The sequence below is a fragment of the Onychostruthus taczanowskii genome, unplaced genomic scaffold, assembly GCF_017590055.1.
Source record: "Onychostruthus taczanowskii isolate IOZ18803 unplaced genomic scaffold, ASM1759005v1 scaffold75, whole genome shotgun sequence".
Classification (NCBI taxonomy): Eukaryota; Metazoa; Chordata; class Aves; order Passeriformes; family Passeridae; genus Onychostruthus; species Onychostruthus taczanowskii.
The window spans coordinates 1,973,678-1,998,075 of record NW_024505339.1 but is presented as its reverse complement, the minus strand read 5'-3'; the positions used below and the strand labels follow the sequence as shown (position 1 = coordinate 1,998,075).

The 24,398-nt window shown below is 52.7% G+C and overlaps 2 protein-coding genes across 4 annotated transcripts; both read right to left on the bottom strand.

The window, feature by feature from the left end:
* Positions 1 to 259: 259 nt before the first annotated feature.
* On the bottom strand, positions 260 to 4,780 carry LOC121345861 (Rab interacting lysosomal protein). 2 transcript variants are annotated; one of them, XM_041423128.1, is made up of 8 exons: positions 4,541 to 4,780; positions 3,793 to 3,916; positions 3,247 to 3,368; positions 2,885 to 3,076; positions 2,173 to 2,336; positions 1,940 to 2,062; positions 1,484 to 1,567; positions 260 to 1,180 (listed from the first exon to the last, which is right to left on the bottom strand). In XM_041423128.1, the coding sequence occupies exons 1-8, from the start codon at positions 4,775 to 4,777 to the stop codon at positions 1,024 to 1,026; spliced, it is 1,203 nt and encodes a 400-aa protein (XP_041279062.1). In that variant the 5' UTR covers positions 4,778 to 4,780; the 3' UTR covers positions 260 to 1,023. The 2 variants fall into 2 exon arrangements, with proteins under 2 accessions (XP_041279062.1, XP_041279063.1); XM_041423129.1 differs by lacking the exon at positions 1,484 to 1,567.
* A 70-nt stretch (positions 4,781 to 4,850) lies between these two features.
* Positions 4,851 to 23,889, bottom strand: PRPF8 (pre-mRNA processing factor 8). Of its 2 annotated transcripts, XM_041423125.1 has the most exons (43): positions 23,805 to 23,889; positions 23,566 to 23,675; positions 23,324 to 23,492; positions 22,436 to 22,600; positions 22,133 to 22,351; positions 21,232 to 21,444; positions 20,563 to 20,688; positions 20,382 to 20,487; positions 19,707 to 19,897; positions 19,408 to 19,527; positions 19,141 to 19,330; positions 18,859 to 18,978; positions 18,418 to 18,552; positions 18,180 to 18,309; positions 17,674 to 17,870; positions 17,361 to 17,567; positions 17,109 to 17,272; positions 16,669 to 16,795; positions 16,353 to 16,545; positions 15,829 to 16,016; positions 15,373 to 15,611; positions 14,726 to 14,872; positions 14,029 to 14,239; positions 13,829 to 13,945; positions 13,498 to 13,745; positions 13,134 to 13,313; positions 12,768 to 12,903; positions 12,029 to 12,198; positions 11,625 to 11,754; positions 11,169 to 11,315; positions 10,830 to 10,990; positions 10,103 to 10,294; positions 9,279 to 9,516; positions 8,919 to 9,047; positions 8,231 to 8,344; positions 7,950 to 8,123; positions 7,520 to 7,713; positions 6,973 to 7,212; positions 6,745 to 6,886; positions 6,422 to 6,562; positions 6,046 to 6,185; positions 5,706 to 5,908; positions 4,851 to 5,151 (listed from the first exon to the last, which is right to left on the bottom strand). In XM_041423125.1, exons 2-43 carry the CDS (start codon positions 23,663 to 23,665, stop codon positions 4,997 to 4,999), a joined length of 7,008 nt encoding a protein of 2,335 aa, XP_041279059.1. In that variant the 5' UTR covers positions 23,666 to 23,675; positions 23,805 to 23,889; the 3' UTR covers positions 4,851 to 4,996. The 2 variants fall into 2 exon arrangements, with proteins under 2 accessions (XP_041279059.1, XP_041279058.1); XM_041423124.1 differs by having other exon boundaries at positions 23,566 to 23,858.
* Between the last annotated feature and the right edge of the window lie 509 nt (positions 23,890 to 24,398).

Sequence of the window (24,398 nt, the reverse complement as noted above, 5' to 3'; positions counted from 1 at the left end):
ACAGGAAACACCTTTTTCCTACCCAAGGCCAGCTCAGCCGGGGGGGCTCCGGGTTAGAAGCACAGTGCTCCCCTTGGCCATGCAGGAATTAACTCCTCCATGCCCAGCACTGTGGGATCACCCCCCTGGAGCCCCCTTCCCCATCACAGCTGACCCACCAGAAGGGGCTCAGGGGGCACAGCCATTAGGAGAAGGGTAAGGGAAACCTGGGAGCATCATCCAGCCCTCCCCAAGCAGAGCAGAGGCTGCAGCCAGAACCTCAGAGGAAAAACAAGAGACTGATTTATTTCCAAATTAAAGGTAGAAAGTACCTGACCTGAGGGGACTGACTCGCCCCCATGAACACAAGGATTGTTCCAGTCTGCCAGGTCCCAGAGGTGGCAGGAAGAGGTGCCAGTATAAAACTGATTCACCCCATGCCTGAGAAGTGCAGGAGTGGCCCTGGTGGTGCTGATCCTGGTGGCTCCCAGCCACGGGAGCACCTGGACACCCAGTGCAGTGTGCTCAGCCCCTCCCAGCCATGTGGGGACCCCAGGACACACCAACTGGACCTTCACATTGCAGGGATTGGGGAGAAAGGAGTGAGGTAAAACACCCACAGAGCAGGATGGGGCAATGGAATGGTGGGCTGTGAGCAGAGGGCTTTGCAAAGAGCCACCAGGGGATGAAAGATCCCTTTTGGGGTGTGGAGAATGAAGAGGGTGCAGACCCCCACCATGCTGAGCTGCAAGCAGGGAGCAGTGGGGAGGGGGCACAGCTGAGAGGGCCCCTCTGTAGCTAAACTGTGGGCACAGTGAAAGGGTGGCTGGTGGGCAGAGATGCCCAGAGGTGCTGAGCTGTCCCATGCCAGGCTGGCAGCCCACATCCAGGTGTCCCAGTGGGTTTGCAGGAACCTGCCCAAGCTGGAGCTTTGCCACCACCACGGCACAGGGAAGTGCCAGGGCTGCTGTGCTGCTCTTGAATCCACAGGAAGAAGAGGATCCAGGAAGGTCTGCTGCGAGGACAGATCCTGCTCCCGTGGGGTCAGAGTGGTGCTGTGGCTCTGTCAGGGCAGCTGGGCCCTGCCTTGCTCTCTCCCTCTGGCTCCAGCTGTGTGTCCAGTGAGTCAATGATTTCCCAGGTTCCAGAGCAGCGGGATGTGGAGGGGTCTTTGCTGCTGCCCTGATACCACAGCCCAAAACTGCAGAGAGAGCAGATAAGGGCTGTGGGGGAGAAGAACCTCCTCAGGGAAGATGCAGAATCCCAACCTCCCTCTGTGCTGGTGGCAGCAGGACACAGCCTGGCTGTGGGCCCTGGGAGCGTGTGGCACCCACGACAAGGCAGATCCCCCTAAAACAGCAACCCCTGCTTTGGCAGCATCCCTGCCAGCCCTGCACCAGCCTGCTGACTCTGTTCCCATCATATCCAAGCTCCACAGCTGCCAAGCCCCAAACCTCTCCACTGGCAGAGCCTCCTGTCTCTACCGGCACAGGAGCAAACTTACAAGCTCCTGATTTTGGATTCTGGAGGCTGAGCATCCACACAGTCTGTGCCATGACCTGGGAGCCAGGAGCCCTCCTCTTCATCACTGCACAAAGAAATGGGGGTAAACCTGCACTGAGCCACAGCAGCAAGTGCTGGAGCCACTCTGGAGTTTGCCCAGTGCCACCACCTCACCTCCCTTTTGTCACATGCATGCAGGGACAAGTGGCATTTGGCCAGGCCGTGCCTGACTGGTGACAGGGACACATGAGCTACAGCACAAAGCCCAGCCCCTGTGGCACAGCTATGCCAGAGCAACACATCAACTGCAGACATCAAACCTTTGATCTCTGGAGGGAGGAGGCAGCTCTGGGCTTGGGGAGACTCCAATCCAGGGCATCAAGCACATGGAAACCCTGGAGCAGGCCAGCCAGCACCCACCCTGCACGGGAGGATCCCAGCACCCAGCCTGACTCACCTGCTTGCCGACTCCTCCGTCGTTCCCAGCATTTTGGCTCTGATTTTTTTCCTCTGCTTTTTGATATTTGACTTCATTGCATCCAGGAAGAAGCTGGGAATTCTCTCCTCGTTCAGCAGCTCCCTGGTAAAAAGCAGCCAGCTGGTTAACCAAGAGCCTGGGTAAGATTCTTCCCTGACTGTGGTGGGAGCAGCCTCTGATGGGCCAGGCGTGGCTGCAGGGACAGGACTCACCTCTGGTAATAGGCCAGCTCCTCCTGCACCAAAAACAGGTTGGTCTTGAGCTCATTCCTCTCTTGCAGGATCTGCTGCAGCTCTTCCTTGGAGAAGCAGCAGTGAGCAGGGCTCCTGCCCTCATCCAGGTGCTGCGGCTCCTCTGAGGGTGACAGGGCTCCCTCCTGGAGGGGATGGAAAGAGAGTCAGCAGGCAAGCAGAGACCTCAAAACCCCCACCCAAAGGCTGAGTGCACATGCAGGCAAAAATGGAAAAGTCCCAGGAATGTCCCCATCTCAGCCAGCAACCACTGTCCATCACCACACATGGCAAACCCCTCATCCTCTGTGTCCCATCTACTTTTAACTCCTGTCATCTCATCTTGCTCCACCCATAACAGCTTCTACAGAGAAGGTGTTAGTGGCACTGCAGACATCACACCGTTCAGTTTTCAGCTGTGGAGTTTCCTTGAGCAGCCACATCTGTGTGTGCCAAGAGCTTCACACAAGGCTGGGAACGTGAGGTCAGTGTTGGTGATGCCCAGCGGCAGCAAGGCCACAGCTCAGACTCACCACGCCAGGCTCTGGTGTGGATCAGGTCAGACTCACCAGGCTCTGGTGTGGGGTCAGCTCAGACTCACCAGGCTCTGGTGTGGGTCAGCTCAGACTCACCAGGCTCTGCTGTGGGTCAGGTCAGACTCACCAGGCTCTAGTGTGGGTCAGCTCAGACTCACCATGCCAGGCTCTGGCTGCCGGCTCTCCAAGGCTGTCCTGCTCCTCCTGCTTGTTTCCCTCTGGCTTTGCAGCATCGCAGCCTCCAGGTCTGACTTCTGCTCCAGAGCACTCTTGAGCTGGGCCTGCACCACGGCCACCTTGTGCCGCAGCTCCTCGTTCATGGCCATGAAGCGATGGAGCTGTTCCTGCAGCTGGAGGGCCCAGGGCAGCCAGAGGTGAGGCAGTGCCCCCACCCAGGGACACCAGTGCCACCTGCCCCAGCAGGCTCAGCAGCTGTGACAGCCCCGGGCGGGGGGATGTGACATGAAAGCAGATCCCCGGGCCCTCGGCACACCACACCCCTGAGCTGCCCCGCCCTCACCGCCTCCGTGTCCCGGCTCTTGCAGACGATCTCGTGGGCCTGGGCACGGAGCTCGTCCCTCTGTCTGTCCACCACCTCCTTCAGCCGCAGCATCACCTCCCGCTCCTTCCGTGCCGTGCTGTCTGAGAGCAGACAGGGTGGACAGGAGTGAGAGTCCCCAGGGACTCCCCCAAGCCCACGACCCTATGAAGTTCCTCAGTGCTTCTGCAAAATCTGACTTGTTCCTGGTAATCTCACAGTGGGAAAGAAGGAACTGAGAGTTTTAGACCATTCCTGGAACATCCTTGTGTTGCCACAGCAGCCCAAACCCTGTCCTGCCTCCACCACCCTCCTGGGGGCTTTCAAGGTGCTCTGGAGGTTTGGGATCTCTATGACTTGCAAAACAAGGTAATGCCTATGCTCTCTGCTAGGACAGGTCTCCAAGGTGAGGGAAAGGAGAGCAGCATTCCAGGCTCCAGAAGAACAGGTTCAGCCTTGCACCCAGCCTGCCGCTCCACAGGGACACCCTGTGGCATCAGGGGACCCCAAACCCACGGGGACACCCACCTTCCTGGGACTGGCTCTCGGCAAGCTGCCCCAGGAGCTGGCGGTTCTGCTCCTCCAGGCAGGCCAGGCGGCCGTGCAGGGCTCGCTCCCGGCGCTCGGCCTCCCACAGCCTCTGCTCCGGGTCCTGGGGTACGGGGACACCGGGTCAGAGCCACCCCCGGCGGCAGTGACAGCCAGATCGGCCAGGCATCAGCCAGGCCAGCGCTGTTCCAGTGGATGGTGACAGCCAGGTCAGAGGTTTCCCAGGGGATATGGGACAGTGGGGTCACTGCCACAAGCCCGGAAAGGGGGACAGCCGGGTCAGACCCATACCAGAGGACAGGGATAGCAAGATCAGAACCGTCCCAGGGGATAGGGGACAGTGGGGTCAGTGCCACCACCCCGGAAAGGGGGACAGCTGGGTTAGAAGCAGCCCGGGGGGACAACTGGGCCAGACAGGTCTGACCTATCCCAAGGGATGGGGGACAGTCGGGTCAGACCCATGCCAGAGGCCAGGGACAGCGAGATCAGGGCCGTCCCAGGGGACGGGGGACAGCAGGGACAGCCATCCCCTGGGAGAACGGAACAGCCACAGCACAGCCGTCCCAGGCGATGCAGGGCAGCGGGGCCAGAGCCATCCCCTGGGAAAAGGGAACAGCGGGGTCGGAGCCGTCCCACAAAACGTGGGACACGCGTGTCAGCCCCCTGCCCCGGGAAAAGCCAACAGGCGGCTCGCTGCCACCGGCGCAGCTCCCGGCTCCCCGCTCACCTCCGCCTCCTGCGGCCCGGCCGGCGCTGCCGCCGCCTCCCCCTCAGCGCCCGGCGGGGCCACCAGCGCCTCGAGCAGCTCCAGCAGCCGCACCACGGGCGGCACCAGCCCGGCCACGGCGTCGGGCCCGAAGCGGGCGGAGAGGCGGCGCAGCTCGGCGCCCAGCGCTCCCGCCATGCGATAGACGTGCGGCGGGGCCAGCCGCGCCGGCGGCGTTCGCCACAGCGGCTCCGCCATGGCCCCGGCCCGCGCACGCTCCGCGGGCCCGGCCCGCCCCGTCCGGGGCCGCCCCGAGGCGGGACCTCAGCGCTCCCGGTCGTACAAAATTTATTGAGCGGAAAAGTGGGAAAAACAACAACGCGCGGGGTGAGGGGGGCGAGCGGGGCACAGTGGAAGGAGCGGGGCACACGAACACGCTGTTGAATATCAACAGTACTAAGAGGGGCGCGGGCAGGATTAGGCGTAGAGATCCTCGCGGTCGGCAGAGTAAACCTCCCCCTCCTGCAGCAGCGCGAAGTTGAGGAAGTGAGAGGGGCGATGGACCTCGTGGTAAAACTCCTTAGGGTTGGCGAGCTGCAGCTCGTACTTCATGTTGGGGTCGTGGCGGACACCTGGAACAGAGGGAGTGTCACCCACCTGAGCACCCTTCAGGAGCCTAACAAAGCCCTCCACCCTTCTACAACCATTTCCCTGCCAGGAGAGAGAGAGTTCTAAACCCAAAAAATCATCCTGCTTTGCGCTCCTCCTCTCAAGAGATTTACAATCCTTTTATGCTAGTCGAGTGTTCTGTCACTGTCATTTCCTGACCCTTCCTCCAGCTGCCCGTGGTGTTCATGATACCAGGATCTCCCTACTGGGAACAGCTTCTCTCTTGCATTTTCCATTATCTCTTCTGCCTGACAGAGATTAATTATTCAGTGGCGATAGACCATGCACTACAATCCTGACAGACATAGGATCCATTTTTCCTCTCGAGCCACCCAAAAAAAAAAAAAAAATCATTGAACTGACATCCCAATGCTGGTACTAAGGAAAGTTCAGGGCACAGTGCTGGTATCCCTGCCAGCCACTCTGAGGAAGTTTTGGAGTGGGTAAAGAGCTATTCCTTCCTCCCCAAGCTCCTCACACTGCCTCCTTTCCCCCTCCCCTCCCCAGGCCAGCTCACCCATGAAGTTGTAGTTCCAGGAGCCCTGTGCTGGGACCATGAAGAAGCCGAGGAAGCGGTCGGACAGGAGCATCTGCACCCTCTCGTAGTGGGAGGGGAGGTAACCCTTGGGGTTGTTGCCCTTGTCCGTGTTCTGCCGGCCCCACTCGTACCCGCTCGGGGTCAGCTTGTAGGCTGTCAACGTGCAGGAGCCAGGGGTGAAACTGAAAGGGACAAGACATGAGGCAAGTCAGACTCACCTGGGGCAGAGGAGGGAAAGCAGGAATGAGCCAACATTCCCTTTCTGCCAATTTTATTTTGAGTTCCCCAGCTCTGCAGCAGAAGGCTCCCTGCCCCTCACCTGCAGGTGATGATGATGGTCTTCTCCCCATCCCAGGAGGGGTTGTCAGCCATGACCTTGGCGTGGGTGGTGACATCCTGTGGTGACAGCTGAGGGGACTCGTTTGGTTGGGTGTGAATCCATCCCAGAGGTTCCATTTCCTGACAAAAAGAGAGTGGTTTAGGGAAAAATCAAAACCATTTAAAATGAGACCACTTCAAGCCTGGCAAAAAGGACACAGATTACAGGCTTCCCCCTCACTTGATCTCAATCAAGTTTGACTTCAGACTGAGCCCTTTCAGTCCTACAACTACAAAAGACCAAGGGAAGCTGCTCCACCACCTCAGATCCTTGTCACTGACCTCCCACCCACCCTGGAAGCTGAACCTCAGCCCACCTTGAGATACTCATGCTGTGGCAGCTGCCCTGGGAGGTGCACGGTCTGGTGTGTCCCCCACTGGGGCACCATCACAATGCACCGGATCTCCTTCACCTGGGGGTTGTCTGGAGGGCTCACTCCATACAGGTAACCTGCAATCTAAAACACACACACCTGCCTTAGAAGGCCAGAAGAGATCTCTGTGTAGCTTTAATTTCTGAGCAGAGCATCAGAGGGATTCATGTGGACAAACCATAGCAGGTTCCCAGCCCTTCACCAAGAGTTTCCCCCCTGATGTGTTTGACTGGGGCAGAACTGTAACAAACACCCTGCACACTCACCTGGGCCCGCAGGTCTGAGATGCAGATGAACTTCTTCAACACATTTTTGGGAAGAATGTAGGTGTAACCTGTCTCCTTTATGTCATCTGATGAGACATAGATGTGGTTTGTCCGCAGGTGGAGGTTGGCAGCAGAGATTGCTCTGTGAGGAGGAGACAGTGATCAGAGGGGGCACAGATCCTCCCTGAGCATTCCAACCCTTTCCAGCACCTCTGCCTGCCTTCCTACCTGACCCTCCACTCAGTCTTGGAGGAGAAGGTCTGGGTTTCGTAGTTGCTGGTGGTGGAGGTGATGATTTCATCCCCGTGTTTGTTCACCGTGCGGGTCTGCGTGGCCGTCAGCTGCGACTGCTCCTTGGTTTGCTTCTCAATTTCTGCAATCTGCTGCCTCTGCTGAGATGGGGCAGAGATCTCCATGCCCAGGATGATGTCTCTGATCTCTGACTGGGTCAGGGATGCAACGTTCACGCTGGAAGAGAAAATTCACCCGAGTCAGGCATTTCAAAATACATTCTGGAGCCTTCTCACCTTCAGGCGCAAGCTCAGAACACCCACTCTGGGCACTTGGAAAAAATTAAACCACAACTTTTTTAAAAAAAGAGGGGCCATGATCACGTGATGCTCAGATCAAAGATTTGGTGCTGACATTTTTATCTGCCTTACCAGAAGGTTATTAAAATTAACCAGATCCCCTACAAAGCTGAGAGTGCATTGACAAAGGCCCGTGGCCACGGCCTTTAGGGCAGGAAGGAAAGGCTGGCAGGATTATGCCTTACTTGTTCTTCTTGCCATAGTCAGCAAGGATGAGATCCTTCAGCTGCACCTCCACCTTGATCCACTCCTCATCTGTCAGGGTTGGCCAGATGTGGTGAGGCTCAGTGATGGTTGTCTTGTCTGGCTTCAGGATAACTTTGGCTCGATCGTTATTCACGTGTAGCGCCCGGAGAATCAGGATCAGACGGGAGAATGCCTTGGAGATGAAAAGAAGATGGAGTTAGAAAGAAGAAAATTAAATGTACAAGGCCCTAGTACAGCATTCCTCTGTTTGAGCACATGGGAATTGCCAGGGAAATCCATCTAAAGAAAAATCCAGGCAGGTTCAGAGCCAAGTGCTCCCAAACAATTCATCAGGGATATCTGAGGCCTTGGTTCCTTGCCTCATTTATCAGCAGCAAAGCAAAATGCAGGAGACACATCTGTGCTTACTGTGTAGGAAGAGATGGTTTTCAGCCAGTCATCATAGAGATTGAAGAGAACCATCTGGGGTTCAGTGGCCTTCAGGATGAGATCACCAAACTTCTCCACTTTCAGACAGGCCTGGAAGGGCAGCTGCAACTCCGAGCCTTTGATCACAATATTGGGGAAATCCAGCAAGTGCACCTGGAGTTTATCAGAGGAATTAGCTCACAGCTACTGCAGAACATCACAGGACACAGAACTGTCATCTCCCACAGATTTTACACATCCTCAGGGAGCTGCAGCCTTACCTCCAGTGGGTCCAGCATGCCTTTCCGTGTCACTATGATCTGCTTTGGCTGCTCCTCCACGGGCAGGGACCGGATCAAGGCAGCCACTTCTTCAGCAGTTTTCCACTTGGCCAGCTACAGAAAGACAGCAGGGTTAGAGAAGTGTCCCCCTGCTCTCCAGCAGAGCCTCCATGTCTCTGGGAACCAAAGGGACACAAACCAAATTCTAAAAATACAACTGGAATTTATGGTTTGCTCCAGATCAGTGACAAGACCCAGCATTTCCTCCTTACTGATCACAGAGGGCAGCTCCCATTCCTGGAGCTCAGTTACTCCTGAGTGGCTCAGAAAACAACAGCTGGCTACTCCATCTCCCTGGATTTGCCACCTGAGCTGTCTCACTGCACTGCATGTACAGCCAAGTGCAGAGTGAATTCTGTAACAAGGAGCAGAGCACTGCTCCTCGAGCTCTGCTTGATGATGTGGGGTCTTTACACCTCAGAGCCTCAAAGTCCTTGCAGCAGCAACGCCTGTGTTCCTCCACTTTTACATCCCATCCTCCTGCCTGCCTGATCACTTGGACTTTGGAGCTCCAAACTCATTAAGAGGCAGGAAGATGAAGATCTTTGTGATGTTTTCTGCTCAAGGGAGTGTCCCAAGCAGTCAGAGCCCAGCCCCAGTCCACACCCAAGGCACGGCCAGGCCCTACCTGTCCCAGACGCTTCTGTCCTGCCCACACAGACGTGTGGATGATCTTCAGGAAGAGCTGCCCAGTTCTGGGATTGAAGATGAAAATGGCTCCGTTGATGGGTTTTGTGGTCAAATTCCCTTCAAAAGTCTGAGGGAAAAAGTGAGAGTGAGAAGTGCAGGGAGATAAATGGAGCCCACCCCCACCTTTGCACAAGAGCCAACTCTCTGTGTGCTTTGAGCAGGAGCTGTGTGGGAAATGTAAGAGCTGCTCTGTGCACTCTGCAAAAATCTGGGTCCATGTGTTGACTCCCAGATTTCCATCACACGTGGAAACCTCCACCTCATTCAGTCCTTTCCCTGAGACACCCTCAGGCCTCACCTTGTGGATGGTGACTCTGTACACGTTGGTGTCATCCACAAACCAGATGATCTGGTTGGAGAAGAGCTCCCCATAGTTCTGGGAGGACAGGTAGGGCTCCGTGGGCTCTGAGGAGTAGAGCTGCAGCCCTTTGCGGATCCGTTCCCTCAACACATACAGGGCAGGGTTTGCTTTCATGATTTTGGCCATGGCCTGCTGGATCAGAGGTTTGCTCCCAGGGAACCAGTTCCCATAAGCACTGAAGGACGAAACAAACAGAAGTTATTACCATTAGACCTGAAGAGGCAACAGCCCCACTCAAGTCTTTCCATGCAGCAGCCAGGCCCCTTTGTACTGCTGCAAATACAGATCTGTACTGCAGTGTGACTTCTGTAATGCCCCTGGGAGGTGGGCACCTGTGGCTTTTACCTACACCCACTCAGTGGGAAGCCACAGCACACACATGCTGCAGTCCCAGAAAAGCTGCACCTTCTCTAACAAACACACTGGAGAACTGACTTCTGACTTTGCCCCTTATATCCAGTGAGAAATAGCTGTCCCCACTTGTAAGGCCTTTGAAACACGGCCTGTCCTTCAGTTCCAACAACAGTCTGACAGAAATATCCTAATAAACAAATTATTAATGAACTGAGGGCACTGAACCACTACTGCTGAGCAAAACTGGGCAACCTGAGATGCCTTATCCCCCCTCATTGCCCATCTCCAGCTTCTGCCTCCTCCCCTCATCCTCCTGCCTGGAATACAACCCAGTCTGGACTGAGACAAACACCCACAAACCACCAATGCCAACCCTAAAATGAAACCACAGAAGGTGCAGTTCTGACCTGTGCAAGTTGTAGGCCAGATCAATGGCAATGAGCACCCCAGTGGGAGAGGGGTAGATGCTCATGTTGTCCGTGGTGTAGTCCAGGAACTTGGCCCTGGCGTAGCGCTCGATGTCGTGGGAGTCGTAGTCGCCCCAGCGCAGCTGGATGTCAATCCAGTACTTCTGGGTGGTGGTGCTGTCCATCACATCCCTGAGGAGAAAGCACGCCACAAGTTCATCTGGCACAAAATTCTCCTGCAGTGATTGTCACCCAGCATGGACACTGCAGCCAGCTCATATCCACGTTCCACCCTGGAAAGGGACCCTGCTGTTCTCCTCACACAGCAGTGGATGCAGAGACTTTTGAAAGGTTTAAACAAAGCAGCAGTGAGTCCACTGCTGCTTTGTTTAAACAGCAGTCATGAGGGTCATCTCCCCTAGGGATTGTCTGGTGAGGATTCACTCCAGATTCTGGCTTGGGCCAGCTCAGCTTTGTGGGGTTTCCAGAAGAACCTTCAACAGCTAAAAGTTCACCCAGAGGAGAGAACAGGAGCAGAGCCAGGGTTTGTGTTTTGCAAAGGCAGTGCCAGGAAATGCTGCAACCATCTACCCAAACATTCCCTGTGCTTTGCTGGGCACAATCTCCAGTGTCTCCCACATGCCCAAGAGACACAGAGGCTCTGGATGAACAGGCTCAGCAGCTCTGCTCTGAAGGGAGACTGAGGAGAGGGAAAAGGGAAACTCACTTGGAATCTGCCAGCAAGGATGGACGTGACACATTCCACTTGTAGGAAGCAAAGAGAAGGATATCTGCACATGAGGAGTTCATCTTGTAGGACTTCCTGGGATGGATTGTCTCCTTCTGCACTGTCTCAATCTCCAGAGCATCCAGCTCTTGATCAAACACCTGGGAAAAGGCAGTAAAAGATGAGATTCAAGCAACCCAGATAAGGAATTTATCCTCACCACCAAGGCAGTCAGGAAAATCCCATTTTATGTCTCTTCCCTTTCTCTGCCAAATTGCTGGAGAAAGACTAATCCTGCTCCAAAAGGGCACAGAAACAAACCAAGCCAACACTGCTCACCTGACACAAATCCATGACAATGCTCTCATGGATCTTCTGCCACAAGTGAGCTCGGAAAATCTGGATGAGGGAAATCTTCAGTGTGGGGATTTTGCCGTGCATGAAGATCCCTGTCAAATCCAGCTGCACCTGGAACCCAACATACACCTGCAAAGGAAAAGCAGCTGTGAGAACACACAACAGCACAACTGAGGAAATTTTTTTTTAATGGAGCATCTCCTGTTAAGGAGGTTAATACCTCTCTAAGAGATGTCCTGAGAAGGAAAAGCAGCTGTGAGAACACACAACAGCACAACTGAGGAAATTTTTAAAAATAGAGCATCTCCTGTTAAGGAGGTTAATACCTCGCTAAGAGATGTCCTGATAATTAATGATAATTAATTGGATCAATTAACTGCTCTCATTTCAGTGGAAAAGTGTTGTCTGCTCCTAGAGGGACGAACACCAGGTACTTACATTGGCTCTGTTGATGGTAGGAGACCACCAGAGAGTGAATCTTCTGTTTGGAATTTGGTTCAAACCCGATCTCTGGGCATTTGTCAACTTCTTCCACTTCATGGACTCCTCAAAGCCACTGGCCTTCTCCCTAGAAAGGGCAGACCATTCAATTCACCTCAATGAGATGTCCCTCATCTCTGCTGCCATGTGTCACTTGTAACAGACACAGGGATCAGCCATGGGCAGGGAGGATTGTTTCATGCCAAGAAATGTCCATGGATTTGCAAGTTCAGCTGTAGCTCCCTCCCAGGTGCCCTCACAACTGAACTACACAACATTCTGAAAGAACCACTGAAAACCAGGTGAAACTCAACAGAAGCAGCACAGCCCGAGCCCAGAGCCCACACCAAAGTTCCTCTTACCAGAAGAGACCCTCCCACGTGGGGAAGTAGGTGCCCTTGAAGAGCGTGTGCTCCAGGATCCCTTCCACCCCGCCCAGAGCCTGGATCATGTCCGTGCGGTAATTGTTCAGGTTCCAGAGTTTGCCATCGTGGCGCTGGTGTGTCCACCAGAAGGGGTTCTGCTTCAGCACCTGGAGACAACAGCGAGCACATCATTCCCCTGGCTGCACTAACTGCAGGAGCCAACAACATGGTGATGGTCAGAGAGCAGGTAAAAAGCCCCATGCCCTCAGTGCTGGAGGACACAGCTCATCTACAACACGAGTTCTGTCAGTACCACTCTGCAATTCACTGCGTGCAACCCCAGGTGATATTTTTATCTTTCAGGGACTGGCCTTCTATAGAGCTGTCATTAAAGGCTTTAAATAACAATTACTATTACTAAAACTTAATCTTTTGGAATGCTTGTTTTGGGATAATTATTTTTCTCTCTCCAGAACTGATTCTTTAATATGTTGTTGTGTTTATTGTGGTTTTCTTCAATACACTGCCATCTATCTAAATGATTCCAAAGTGGATAAGCTACAAATTCTGGAGCATTTGGTTCCAAACAGCCTCTACCAGTCCCAGCACAAGGCTGTAAATTTTTTCTGCAGCAGTGAGACAGAAGTACACCTGCAGTAACACAAGGCAGAAGGACTTTGTTTGGAACAGGTATCTGAACTTCATATTCAGGGGAAGAGAAATTCCCTGTCAGTACCTGATACTGTTTGAAGTCAGTCCTGACTCTCCATCCTTTATCATAAGCCAGAGTGTGCCTGTCCTTCTGGAAAAGGGTGTTAATCCGAGGAATTCCCCTGTCCCATGAGTCCTCCAGATCCTCCAGGGTCAGACGCCTGAGGAAAAAAATCCCCACATTTTGTTACCTCTTAATTTACTGCAATGCATTAATGAGTAATTAGCTGATGAGATCACAGAAATTACACAGAGCTCAGGCAGGGGACACTGAAATGCCAGAGGTGAGGGAACAGCATTGCAGGTACCACAGGGCCAGCAAGGTCTCCAAAATCCCCAGACAGCACAAAACTTCCCACTGCTGCCTGTCCCCCCACACGTGGACACACACCTGTTCTGGGCTATAGCCTCCTGCCTTTTCAGGGCATACTCTGCCCACACCCTCTGAGAGTCAATGAATTCACTCTCCCATGGCTGGATGTAACGGTACAGATTTGGGATGAGCTGGTCCTCCTCATGACTCATTCCCGAGCGGAAATGAGTGATGCCAACATCTGTCTGCTTGGACCACCTGGAGCAAAGAGACAAGAATGAGGTAGGAGGAACTGGGACTTCCCTGATCACTGCCATGTGCTAGAGTAAAGGCAACACAGCTATGTACCGTGGCATGGTTTAGCACTCTTGGAATATTTTTAGGGGAAGGAGCATCTAAGAGAACACTCAAGTCATGCAGGAGATAGAACAGCACAACTCACCTCAGGTCAGACTGAGGGATGAGAACGTGGCCCATGGAGAGCATGCCCAGCCCCCCCAGCTCCTTAGGGGTGTAGAACACCACAGGAGGAAAACGGCTGGGCATTTTGGAATTCAGGCCGATTTTGATCCGAGTCTGGATTTTATTCTCACACTTCACCAGCAAATCAAGCAGCTCCTGAGTATTTACAACAGCTTCCCGGAAATAAGTCATCAAGCCAATCAGAGCTGTGTTCCATTTATTGACAATCTAGAAAGGAAAGAAAAGGATCAGCTCCTGGTTCACTCCCAAGAATCTGTAGAAAGCTGTCACAGATCTCCCTCCTCCCTTACCTTAGTGAAGGTTGTAGAGCCAGAGGCCATGAGGATCTGCCTCACTCTGTTGTGAAACCTCTGCATGGACTCATCATCCACACGCAGGAAGCACTGAGCCGTGCGCTCCTTGGTCACCTGGAGAGCACAGACCCGTCAGTCTCCTCCTGGGAGCCCCTCTCCAACCCAAACCCCAGCCAGGGATGGCTCTCCCAGCCCACCTCGTTCTGCAGGTTCCAGACCCCGTCCTTGTGGGTGAACTCCTCGTAGCTGGTGCGGCACTTGGGCAGGATGCGGCACTCGAAGCCGCACATGTTGAACAGCAGGTTGGGGTTGTCCTTGCTGTACACGGACACGAAGCTGTTCTCCCACTGCACCGTGGTCACCGAGCGGGGCAAACGGTTCTTGATATCCCAGAACACAGCACGGCCACTGGAGAACAGCATGGCCACAGTGACACATCAGCATGTGCACAAATAACAACTGGGCAAAGTCTCAGAGCTTCCCTGTCACTCGAGGACAGGAAATAGAAAGATGCGGACACTGGGTTCTCCAAGGTAAAAAAGAGAGCAGTTTAATTTCTGACTCCAACATTTTTAGATTTCCAAAAGTGACAGTGGATTGGAGGGTGAAAGTGCCACCTCTCCAATGACACTGGACAAACCAACAGTCTATCAAATTTCTCCTCCTCCAGAAAAGAATGCAAAACAATGAATTATTTACATGAAGTCCGTGAGAAAGTTTGTTACGAGAATGTAAACATCAGAAGATGAGGGCCACACTTCCCTAGTTTTTCAGGATTTCAGCACTCCTCACTTCTCACATCTCATCCTGAGCATCATCTATCAGTCTCCAACAGTTATTTATCACTGATTTTTCCCTTTTTCCTACCACTTCTTCCCCAGCTGCAGCACTTACAGGTTCACATCGTGCTTCATGAGGCGCATCCGAGCATCCCGGGGCCAGCACTTCTTGTTGTTGTAGCCCACAATGTTCTCGTTGTTGGGGTCGGGGTGCTCTGTCAGGTACCGCTGGATCAGGTCCCTCGCCTCGTCAGCTGTAAACCTGGAAACACACAGAAAAGGATCTGGAATTGCATGGTTGACTTAGCAGCACCAGCCTGGCAAGAAAGATAAGGATTAAATTAGGAAAAGGTGTTTGCCAGCCTGTTTGAAGGTAACTATCCTGTTTTTGTGTCCTCCCAAGGAATGGGGGAATTTCATTAGCACAGAGCGACTCAGGGTCTGGGTTATCTTTCCAGAAGAGACAGAAAAAGCTTATTTTGCCAGTCTATAATTTACCAAATTCCTAACAACTGAGCATATTTCTATTGGTCATTTGTGTTTCTTGACATTGTTGTGTTTCTACTGGTCCAGAGAAACTGCAGAAAAGCAAACTGAGGAAGCAAGAGGAGGCATGTGGACATGCAGTTATCCAGGAAAGTCTGTCAATTCAAATATTCCTGATCTTCAACAGCAAAGGGAACAAAAGCCAGCAGCAGGAGCATACTAAATCTCCCTTTCCTTTGTGCTGACCTGAGGAAAGCAGGGCCCCAGAGGTCTCACCTGAAGAAGATGTGAATCCTGTCAATGTATCTGCAGAAGAGGCGAATGGGATGGGCCACCTCCGTGGCGATGTCCTGGAAGCTGAGGAAGTCATTTGGCATCTGGGGAGGCCCAGCCATCTCACTGGCCCTGTGCAGGCCCAGCACCAGCAGGTCCATCACAAGCCCATAGTACTGGACAATGAAGGAAGCAAACTGCAGCCCACGAATAATCCCGTAGGAGTTTGTGTGATTCATGTCCTGAGGAGATGAAGTGGAACTGTGAGAAAACACATCCCAACACATCAGAACCCTTTCACCTGAGCAGCTATTCTTCAGCATGACCCAGAAGGATTTTTTTACTCCCTCATCACTTTTCTTTGGCAAATCTTGTGCTCCTTCTTTGCCACGGGTCCAAAACCTCCTCCCTCATGGGTCCCTCTTACCACAAACCCCCTTTCCTGACAACAACCATCACCTTGTAGTTGATCACCACGTTGTTCTTGGCTGTCATGTAGTCAGCAATGTTGTGATCAACGATGAGACGCAGCAGCCTGTTGAGCAAGGTCAGGTCAATCTTCTCATACATCTTCTCAAAACGAGATTCCAGCATCACGTTGCATTCCCCTTCACTCGTTTCCCAAACATCCTGCAGGTTATTAATGCCTGAGGGAACAAACAGTCTTGTGTTATCTGACACATCAGAGCACAGAAGCAGCCATTGGATACAGGAACTCAACATAAATCCTGCAATGTCTGATTTTTCAGACTCTGGATCTTCTAGTCTATCCAGAAGTGGGAGAACTATGTAATCAACCATAAATGCTGTGCAAGCTGTCCTCCTCCAGTATATACACATGTATCAACCCACAAAATACACCTCTGATTGTAATTATTGACTGCAAACTGCAAAAGCAAAATTCAGCTCCTAAGGGAACTCATAGGACACAAGTGCCCCCATAGGAAAAATCATTTTTGCATGGAATCCAAGAGCCCACTGACCTTGGCACCACTTGTACACCAGCAGTGGGGGTGGTTCAGTGTCAGCAGGTTTGATCCAAGGAGGGAACAGCCTCCGCTTGTCGGCCTCATACCACAAGTACTGGTCCAGGTAAGCATCTGTGATCTTCTCCAGGGGCTCAACATCATAAACAGGGACCAAGTGGCTGTAGAGATCCATGAACTCAATTCCCACCTGAAAAAAAAGGGGGGGAGGAAAAACTGAGGCTGGTGGTTGAGAGGAAACACAAAGTTTTTGTGCCATTCAGCTTCTGAATGCAGCATAACATGGCTGGGCTTTCACCAGGCTTTCACTCACCTCCTTGAAGGCTCTCTGAGTCAACAGATGTCGCTTGATTCTGGACAGAGCTTCGTGGGGATTATCATAAGCCTGCTCAATCAAGCCCAGCTCCTCTCTCTGTGACTGATTCAGGCGTGACTTCACACTGAGAACAAAGGAGAACAGCTCAGCACCTGCACACAAACAGCCTAAGGGCCACTGCATTAAACTGATGAATGATAATGTTCAACCTGTAAATCCTCACAACCCACATCCCCAAACTTGCAAGCATGGCAGTGGTTTTGCCCAAGTGACAGAGTCAGTAAGAACTCCCAGATAAACTGGCAGTACCAAAACCAACAGCTTTACCCGTCCACCAGGGTAAATTTCACACCATACTCCATCACAGGAATAATGGATAACAAAACAGAAACCTTTCCCAGTGCCCCTGAAGATAAAGATCACTTCCTACTGCTTACCTGTAAGCTTCCTTCAGCCTCTCCAGGGCTAAGATCAGCAACTTGGTGTCATGCTTGTAGGACAGTGGGGGGAAAGGAATGGGAGAGAACCTCCTGCTCTCCAGCCAGTGCACTGTGGTTGTGTACACAGCAACGGCCTCTTCCGCAGTGATGTAAGGCCCATCCTGCAGAACCACACACCAGAATTAATCAGTGAAAGCTTCCCTATGAAAACAGCATTAATTTGTGCAATTTCAGGGAGGACAGAAGTACCTTCAGGTAATTATGCTGCCGTTCCTGCTCAGCTTTCAGGTAGAGCCTGGTCAGCCTGCCCAGGTTCTTCTTACAGACGGTTTTGTCGACAGTGGCTCCCCGGCGGATCCGCTCCCGGTTGTAGTGAGCCGTGTTTGTCCACCAGTCAGCTTTGGCCTTCACGTACCTCAGGATCATGTTCTCAATAGGAGTTGGCAGCCCTGGCACCTGGGGAGGGACAGGAAGTTGTGGGAAGCAGGAGTGGGAGCTTTCCAAGAGCAGCTTCACTTGGGTGACGTTAGAACTGAACCCAAAGGCCAAGTGAGAGGTTTACCTTCCAGGGAATATTGGCCTTCCAGCAGCGCCAAGCCTCGCTCAGGTGCTGCAGGATGGTTCTGGCTTTGTTCTGCTTGATCCCTTCTGGCATCATGTCCAGGATGTCGTGCATCACAGCTGCCCTGAGCTCCAGGTCAAAGTGAGACTCCACGCGCTGCTTCGTGACAGTCTTTGCGACACCCTTGGAGTGACGGCCTGGAAAATGCAAAGTCCTTCAGGAATTCTGACACTACCAGGCACTGATTCCCCTTCCTGATTCAGGAGTGCGTGGAGGTGCAGGAGAAATTGCCAGGAGTGTGGAGTAGATGATTAAGTGACTAGGGAGCAGGAAATCCCATTTCCATTTAGAATGTGTTCTGGGGGCACAGACCTTGAAAGAGCCCTAAGCTGGTCAATGGAGCATGGATAAAGACCACCAGTATGAACAGGAAACTGGCTGGCAAGCACACAGTATTAATCTTTACCACACACTCCTCCCACGTGCAGGATTTACAGGGTGCTGACCTTCAAACTGCCTGGCCAGCAGATTCCCCAGCCAGCGTTCCAGCAGTGGGGTGATGCCCCTCATGAAGAACAGCCACACTCTCCAGCCTGGAGCCCAGAAACCACAGCCAGGACCTTTGCCCACAGGCCCCTGCAGGAACAAAGACATGGTAAGAACAGGTCATTTATTGACATTCCAGAATCCCTCCCTTGTTCCTTATTCACATGGGGTCAGTATCATGTGGAAAGGTGAACTCACTGTGTTAAACCTGTAGTAGATGAGATGTTTCAGGTCCTTGCACATTCGGATCTGCCTCATCAGTTTGTACTTGTAGCGGTACATCCCCGTGAGCTGACCCACGTGGGCAAAGATGTACTGCAGGCCATCTGCCAGCTGAGACATGGAACACAGTCAGGGACAACAGTCAACACCTCCAGCAGCCAGGTTTATTGGACAGAGTGTATCAGGCCATACAAAGCTCCTAATGCTGGCTCAGACATTAGGAGCTTTGTATAGCTCAGTGGTTAATTCTTATAAAGTAATATAAAATCAGAATTTCAAACAATACTGCATATTTTCAATGTTTCCCCTCTCCTCCATAACACTGCAACATTCAGCCACTTTGTGCATCCCATATAAAATATTCCAATTCTCAACTTCCTCTCACCACATCTAAAACCAAAACACCAAAAAGCCTACCTGAAAAGCATCCACATTTCCCAGTCTGTACTGGACGTGGCTGTCCACCACCAGCTTAGTCAGCCGCAGGACCTCTCGGCACAGATGGAAAGCATTCCCAAAACGGGATTTTTTTCTTTCCTGGAAAAGACAAAATATTCAGAATTTATGTAACAATGTCACAGAGAAGTGAAACAACTCAAATCTGGTTAACAGCTGAGGCACTGCGGCCTCCCTTTCCTCACTACACAACAACCTTCACACAAACTCTGCTCTTGTGTACCACAGCACATGGACTGGTACCTTTGTGGTGAGGGTCTTCACAGGCTTCAGGTTGAAGTTGTAATCCAAGTGAAGGTAATTCAGGTTCTTTCTGTGGATCAGCAAGTTCAGCATGTTGTAGCCCTGGCGACACACTTGCAGGCCAACTTCCACCCAGTCCAGCTTGGTCGACTGGAAAAATTTGGTGGCCTTGAAGGAGCGGAACAGGTACCTGGAGAGAGCAGAGACCACCATCAGCTCAGTCCCCTACAGAGATCAGCACTTCCCCACTGAACAGAGCCCACTCACCTCTTCTTCTGGGCCTTGGGAGGTCTGTGTTTGAGTGCATTCAGGACATAGTACTTCAGGAGCTTCTGGTAGGAGACTCTCACCTTGACTGGCTGTCCTGCTGGGCAGTGCTCACGGTACCTATGGATAAATCACACTCCAAAGCTTCAGCTAACTCACATTCCTCAGAAAAAAGTGCCCAGAAACTCTCCTAAAATCTCTAGAAACCAGCCACCATAATGTCTTTACTTCATTTCCATTATAACAAGGTAAAAATGTCATGATCCCTACATCAGCCCTTCCCCCAGGACAGAACTCACCAGTTCTTGACCAGTGGGATGTCAAGAGCTCTGCGTGTCCTGCCAGACCTCAAGTTGAAGGGTCGTGGTGCCCACAGCAAGGCAATGCCATTGGCTGTGTTATCAGTGTAGAGAGGGGTATCCTTCAGGAAAGGCTCCACAAACTCTGGCAACTCAAACTCTTCATCATCATCAGGCAGTGGCTCCTGGCTCTGAAACACAGAAGCACCACACAAGGTGTTTCCTGGTTGCTTCAGCTCAGTTTCTGAGTTAAGCAAGTTAAAAATCCATGTCTTTGCTCTCAAGGAAGAACTGTGGCTGTACTGAGCATGAGAGAAGCAAAAAGCACTCAAGAAGGCAAACTGTGGCTACTAGACCCTGAGTTGGGTGTCGTGGAGTAACTTCAGGGAGATGTCAGCTCCACAAACACAACAAGGGCAAACAGAAAGATAAACTACCTGTCAGAAGACTCTAACACTATTAATTAGACATTGGGCTTTATCCTATAGAAAGCAAAGGAGACAACTTTGTGCAACTCCAGAAGTAGAAGACTAAAATGACAGCTGTGGCTTTTTTTGGTCAAAGGGCTGGTGCCTTCTCTGAAATATTTATGCTTGTCTGCTGCTATCAGAAGAAAGATACTAAAGCCCCCTACTTCCACACCTAGGGTTTATCCCAGTTAACCCAGTGACTCACCTTGACAGAATGTCTGTGTGAAATGGGGTTAATCAGAGGATCAAAGTAAAAAGCTGGGAGGTCAGGATCTTCTGTTTTAATGAAAACAACGTTTGGAGTATGATACCTGCAACAAAAATAAGCATTAGAGCCTCTGACAGCCTCTCCCTCCTCTCGTGGCTCTGGAGGCTGCTGCTCTTACCAGGTGAGGTGGACATGGTGGGGCAGGTTGTTGTACAGGTACGGGAAAGCGATTTTGTACTCTGTCCTGATGGGCTGCCTGATGATGATTTTGTTGATGTCATTAAATTCATTCCAGTCTTCATCCCTTAAAATGAGACAAGAAATGGTTATGCAGACATTCATGAAACATTTGTGACTGAAAACATCCCATCAGCCCTTTCCTAGATAACCACTCATCTCTCTCCTAAACCCAACACTTATTGTACTTGCAGGATCCCTTGTGGTAGGAAAGAATGGTGAATCTGACTCTATGTTCTTAGAAGGCTAACTTATTATTTTATGATACTATATTATATTAAAGAATGTTATACTAAACTACACAAAAGAATACAGAAAGAATACTTACAAAAGGCTAAAAAGATAATAATGAAAACTTGTGACTCTTTTCAGAGTCCTGACACAGCTTGGCACTGAATGGCCAAAGAGTGACAACAACTTACAGCAGAAACTAATAAAACAACCACTTGTTGGTAAACAATCTCTAAACACATTCCAAAGGAGCAAAACACAGGAGAAGCAAATCAGATAATTATTGTTTTCCTTTTTCTCTGAGGCTTCTCAGCTTCCCAGGAGAAAAATCCTGGGTGAAGGGATTTTGCCAGAAAACGCGAATGCCACAAACACTCACTGAAGATTGATGTCCCTGACGAGGGGCTCAAACTTGGGACCTCCAGGAATGGCCATGTTCAGTGCCTTGGAGGTGAAGAAAGCTTTCAGGTCAAACAGGTAGAAGTAGTTGTCATCCACCAGGTCAGTGAGCAGCTGGTTGGCCAGGCGGTACAGGGTGGACATCATGGGGAGGGTGAACTGCCAGCGCTGGTACGTGGAGCCGTTCACGTACCTGGGGAGGCACAGCAGGGACACTCCAGGCACAGCCACAGCACCACAATCACCACACACCTTTTGCCAGCCAGCATCCATCAAGGACAGGTAACACATGGATGTCTATAGACTGGAAAAAGGCTGCAGCACTGTTAAAGACAACTCTGGACTCCTCCTGCCCTGAAAATGCTGGCTGCTCCAGCTCCTCTCCTCCTGTGTGTCCCAGCTGACACAGAACATCTGTGCACCTTCAGCAAACCTCAAATTCCAGCTGGACTGCAGGCTGCCAGCTTTACAGCATGGTCAGAAACATCAGTTTTAGCAGGTGGGTGGGTAACAGGGCTCCTGGATAGAGGGGCCTTGCTGGATGCTGAACCATGGAATCCCAGAATGGTCAGGCTTGGAAGGAACCTTAAAAGTTTATCTTGTTCCAAGCCTTCCACCTTCCACCATCCCAGGTTGCTCAGAGCCCCATCCAACCTGGCTTTGATCCCTTCCAGGGATGGGGCAGCCACAGCTTCTCTGAGCAACCTGCAAGCAAAAGATGCAGCTTTCCAACACTCAGGTCTTCCCTCCCACCCTTGAGGGAAGGTTTTTCTCTCCCCACCAACAGCACATAAAGGTTACACACTGCTCTGCACACCTAATTGATGCATTCTGTTTGTTTTTCCCCTCTCCCAGTGAATTGTGCTCCCACAGCCACGTACTTCCTGTTGTCCTTCAGAGGCTGGTGGTCATAGAACCAGTCCAGCACAGGGGCATCCTCCTCTGGATCCAGCTCCAGCTGAATGGCTTCCAGAGGCTCCACATCCAGGATGTTATCAGCATAATCCAGAGGGGGTTCTTCATCATCAAAGGGGGGGAATCTCATCCTCTTGAAGTGACGCCTGTCCCTCTTCTCCCGCCTCATCATAATCCACATGGAGCTGCAGGAAATTGGGGCAAAGTTAAAACCAGGGGGATTTCATGGTGGGTGCAAAAAAGGTTTGGATGAAGCAGGAGGCACCTACCCCCACTGGGCAATGTAGACAGGCTCGATGACCCAGGGGATCTCGTTGACAAAGGAGATGGCGCCGGTGATGTGGTAGAGCACGGGGACGTCCCGGATCTGCTCCCAGGGCATGGGCATGTTCTCCAGGAGCTTCAGCACAGCATGGGGCATGTACTTCAGAGCCCTGCAGCCACAAAGCAAGGGAAACCACGCTGGAGTGCACCTCAGGGACAGCCAAGCACCTGCCACGAGCCCAGCAACCTCCCGGCTTTCCCTCCTGTGAGCTGCTCCACGGTCAAAAAACAATTCCATGAATCTCCCACTCTACCCTTGGACTATCACAAGGTTTTCTAGTGGTTTGGATTTCAGGAATGCTGCAAACAAAAACTGAAGTTTTTAAGTGAGTTTCTGGAGTTTTTATGGGTAATGGTAAGTTACTGCAGCAGACCATGGTGTGCACTAAACAGCTCTCTACACCCAAACAGCAGAGAAGCACTCAGGATGCTTTTTAATCTTTCAAAAACATTTCACACTCTCCCCAACTTCTTCTAAGACACTGTGTTATGTTTTTTCTCCTAAATCCAAAGCAACAATTCCCTTTGCTGATGCTCTTTTGCACTGATACCTCACAGCAGCAGACAGAGCCACACCTGACACCCAAAGCCCTTTGGGGAAGGGGCTTCCCCTCCAACGATGCGTTACCCAGGCTCAGGTTTTTTCTCATAAATTCAAAGCAACAGCTCCTTTTGCTAACCCTCCTCTGCACTGACACCTCAGGGCATCCTCAGCGAGCTACAACAGGCACGAAGAGCCCTTTGGAGAAGGATCTGTCCCTCCAACCATCACCAAGGCAGCAGCAGCGGCGGCGCATCCCCTGAGCTCCCCGCCGCACACCGGGATCCCTTACCCCAGGTAGACGCGCTTGTCGTGCCGGAACTTCCTATTGGTCATGTCGCCGTGGTCGCGGATGATTTTGCGGACGTGCTCGGGGGGCATGTCCTCCTTCTGCGCGTCCACGAAGCCGAATTTCCTCTTCTCCGCATAGCGCTTGGCCTGCAGCTGCTGCCACTTGCGGGCTGCGGGGACACAGAGCCGGCGGGTCAGGCCCTGTGCCCCCCGCAGCATCTGGGGTGCCGGGGCCGTACCCACCTTTCTCCTGCAGCTTCTCCTCGGACATGTAGTCGGGCAGCGGCGCCAGCGGGTTGGGCACCGGGGCGCAGCCGCCGCGGTACGGGAACACGGCGGCCATGGCGACGCAACTGCGGAGAGCGTGGAGAAGGGCTCAGGGTGAGGTACGGGATCACGACGAGGCCGCCGCCGGCCGCTTCCCCGTCACTCCCGCCTGCCGCGGGCCCGCCCCGGGCCCGCCGCTCCCCCTCGGCCCTCACCGACAGCCGCGGCCCCCGCGCTCCCCCACCACAATGGCGGCGCCGCGCCGCCGCTACCGCTCCTGCGAGACCCGGATGTAGGCGTGACTAGCAGCGCGGAATGCCCAATCAGCTTTCAGGAAGTCTGACAGACAGCAGAGCTATCCTATCAGAGTGTAGAGCTGCGGGGGCGGGACTGAAGGCGGAAAAGGGGAGGAAGTTGTGTCTGGGCGCACACTTCCGGTGTGGTGTCCCGCTTTCCCCGGTCCCGCCCTCCGCTGCTTCCCATTGGCGGAGAGGGGCGGCGGTGACAGCGCGGCGCCGCCTCTGATTGGGCGACGCCTGGCGCAGCTCATTCCTCGCTGCTGCAGGGGGCGCCACGGGCCGGGTCGCGCCCCCCCTCCCGAAGGGTGGTAGGGGCGGGGGGAGCCCTCAGGGAGACATTTTGGACATCCCGGACGCATCCCGGTGATGTCCCCGGGGGAGCAGCGCGGGGACATCCCCACGGGGGCTGCACATCCCCTCAGTGCGCTGAGCCCGTCTCAGCCAGCCCCCGTGGCCCGGGCAGGCAGGGGGCTGCTCACCCCCAGCACTGCCCCATGGCCGCGCTGCCAT

Bases quoted from the DNA above. Each gene is read 5' to 3' on its own strand.
- LOC121345861 (XM_041423128.1), bottom strand. From the start codon at position 4,777: ATGGCGGAGCCGCTGTGGCGAACGCCGCCGGCGCGGCTGGCCCCGCCG. The intron at 2,063-2,172 runs GTGAGTCCTGTC...GCTTTTTACCAG, and splicing joins GAGCTGGCCTATTACCAGAG to GGAGCTGCTGAACGAGGAGA. The intron at 1,568-1,939 runs GTGAGTCAGGCT...TTCTTTGTGCAG, and splicing joins ACGGAGGAGTCGGCAAGCAG to TGATGAAGAGGAGGGCTCCT.
- PRPF8 (XM_041423125.1), bottom strand. From the start codon at position 23,665: ATGGCCGCCGTGTTCCCGTACCGCGGCGGCTGCGCCCCGGTGCCCAAC. The intron at 16,796-17,108 runs GTAAGCAGTAGG...CTTTGTTCTCAG, and splicing joins AGGCTGAAGGAAGCTTACAG to TGTGAAGTCACGCCTGAATC. The intron at 5,909-6,045 runs GTGAGGGGCAGG...TGTCCCTTTCAG, and splicing joins ACCATCATCATCACCTGCAG to TTTCACCCCTGGCTCCTGCA.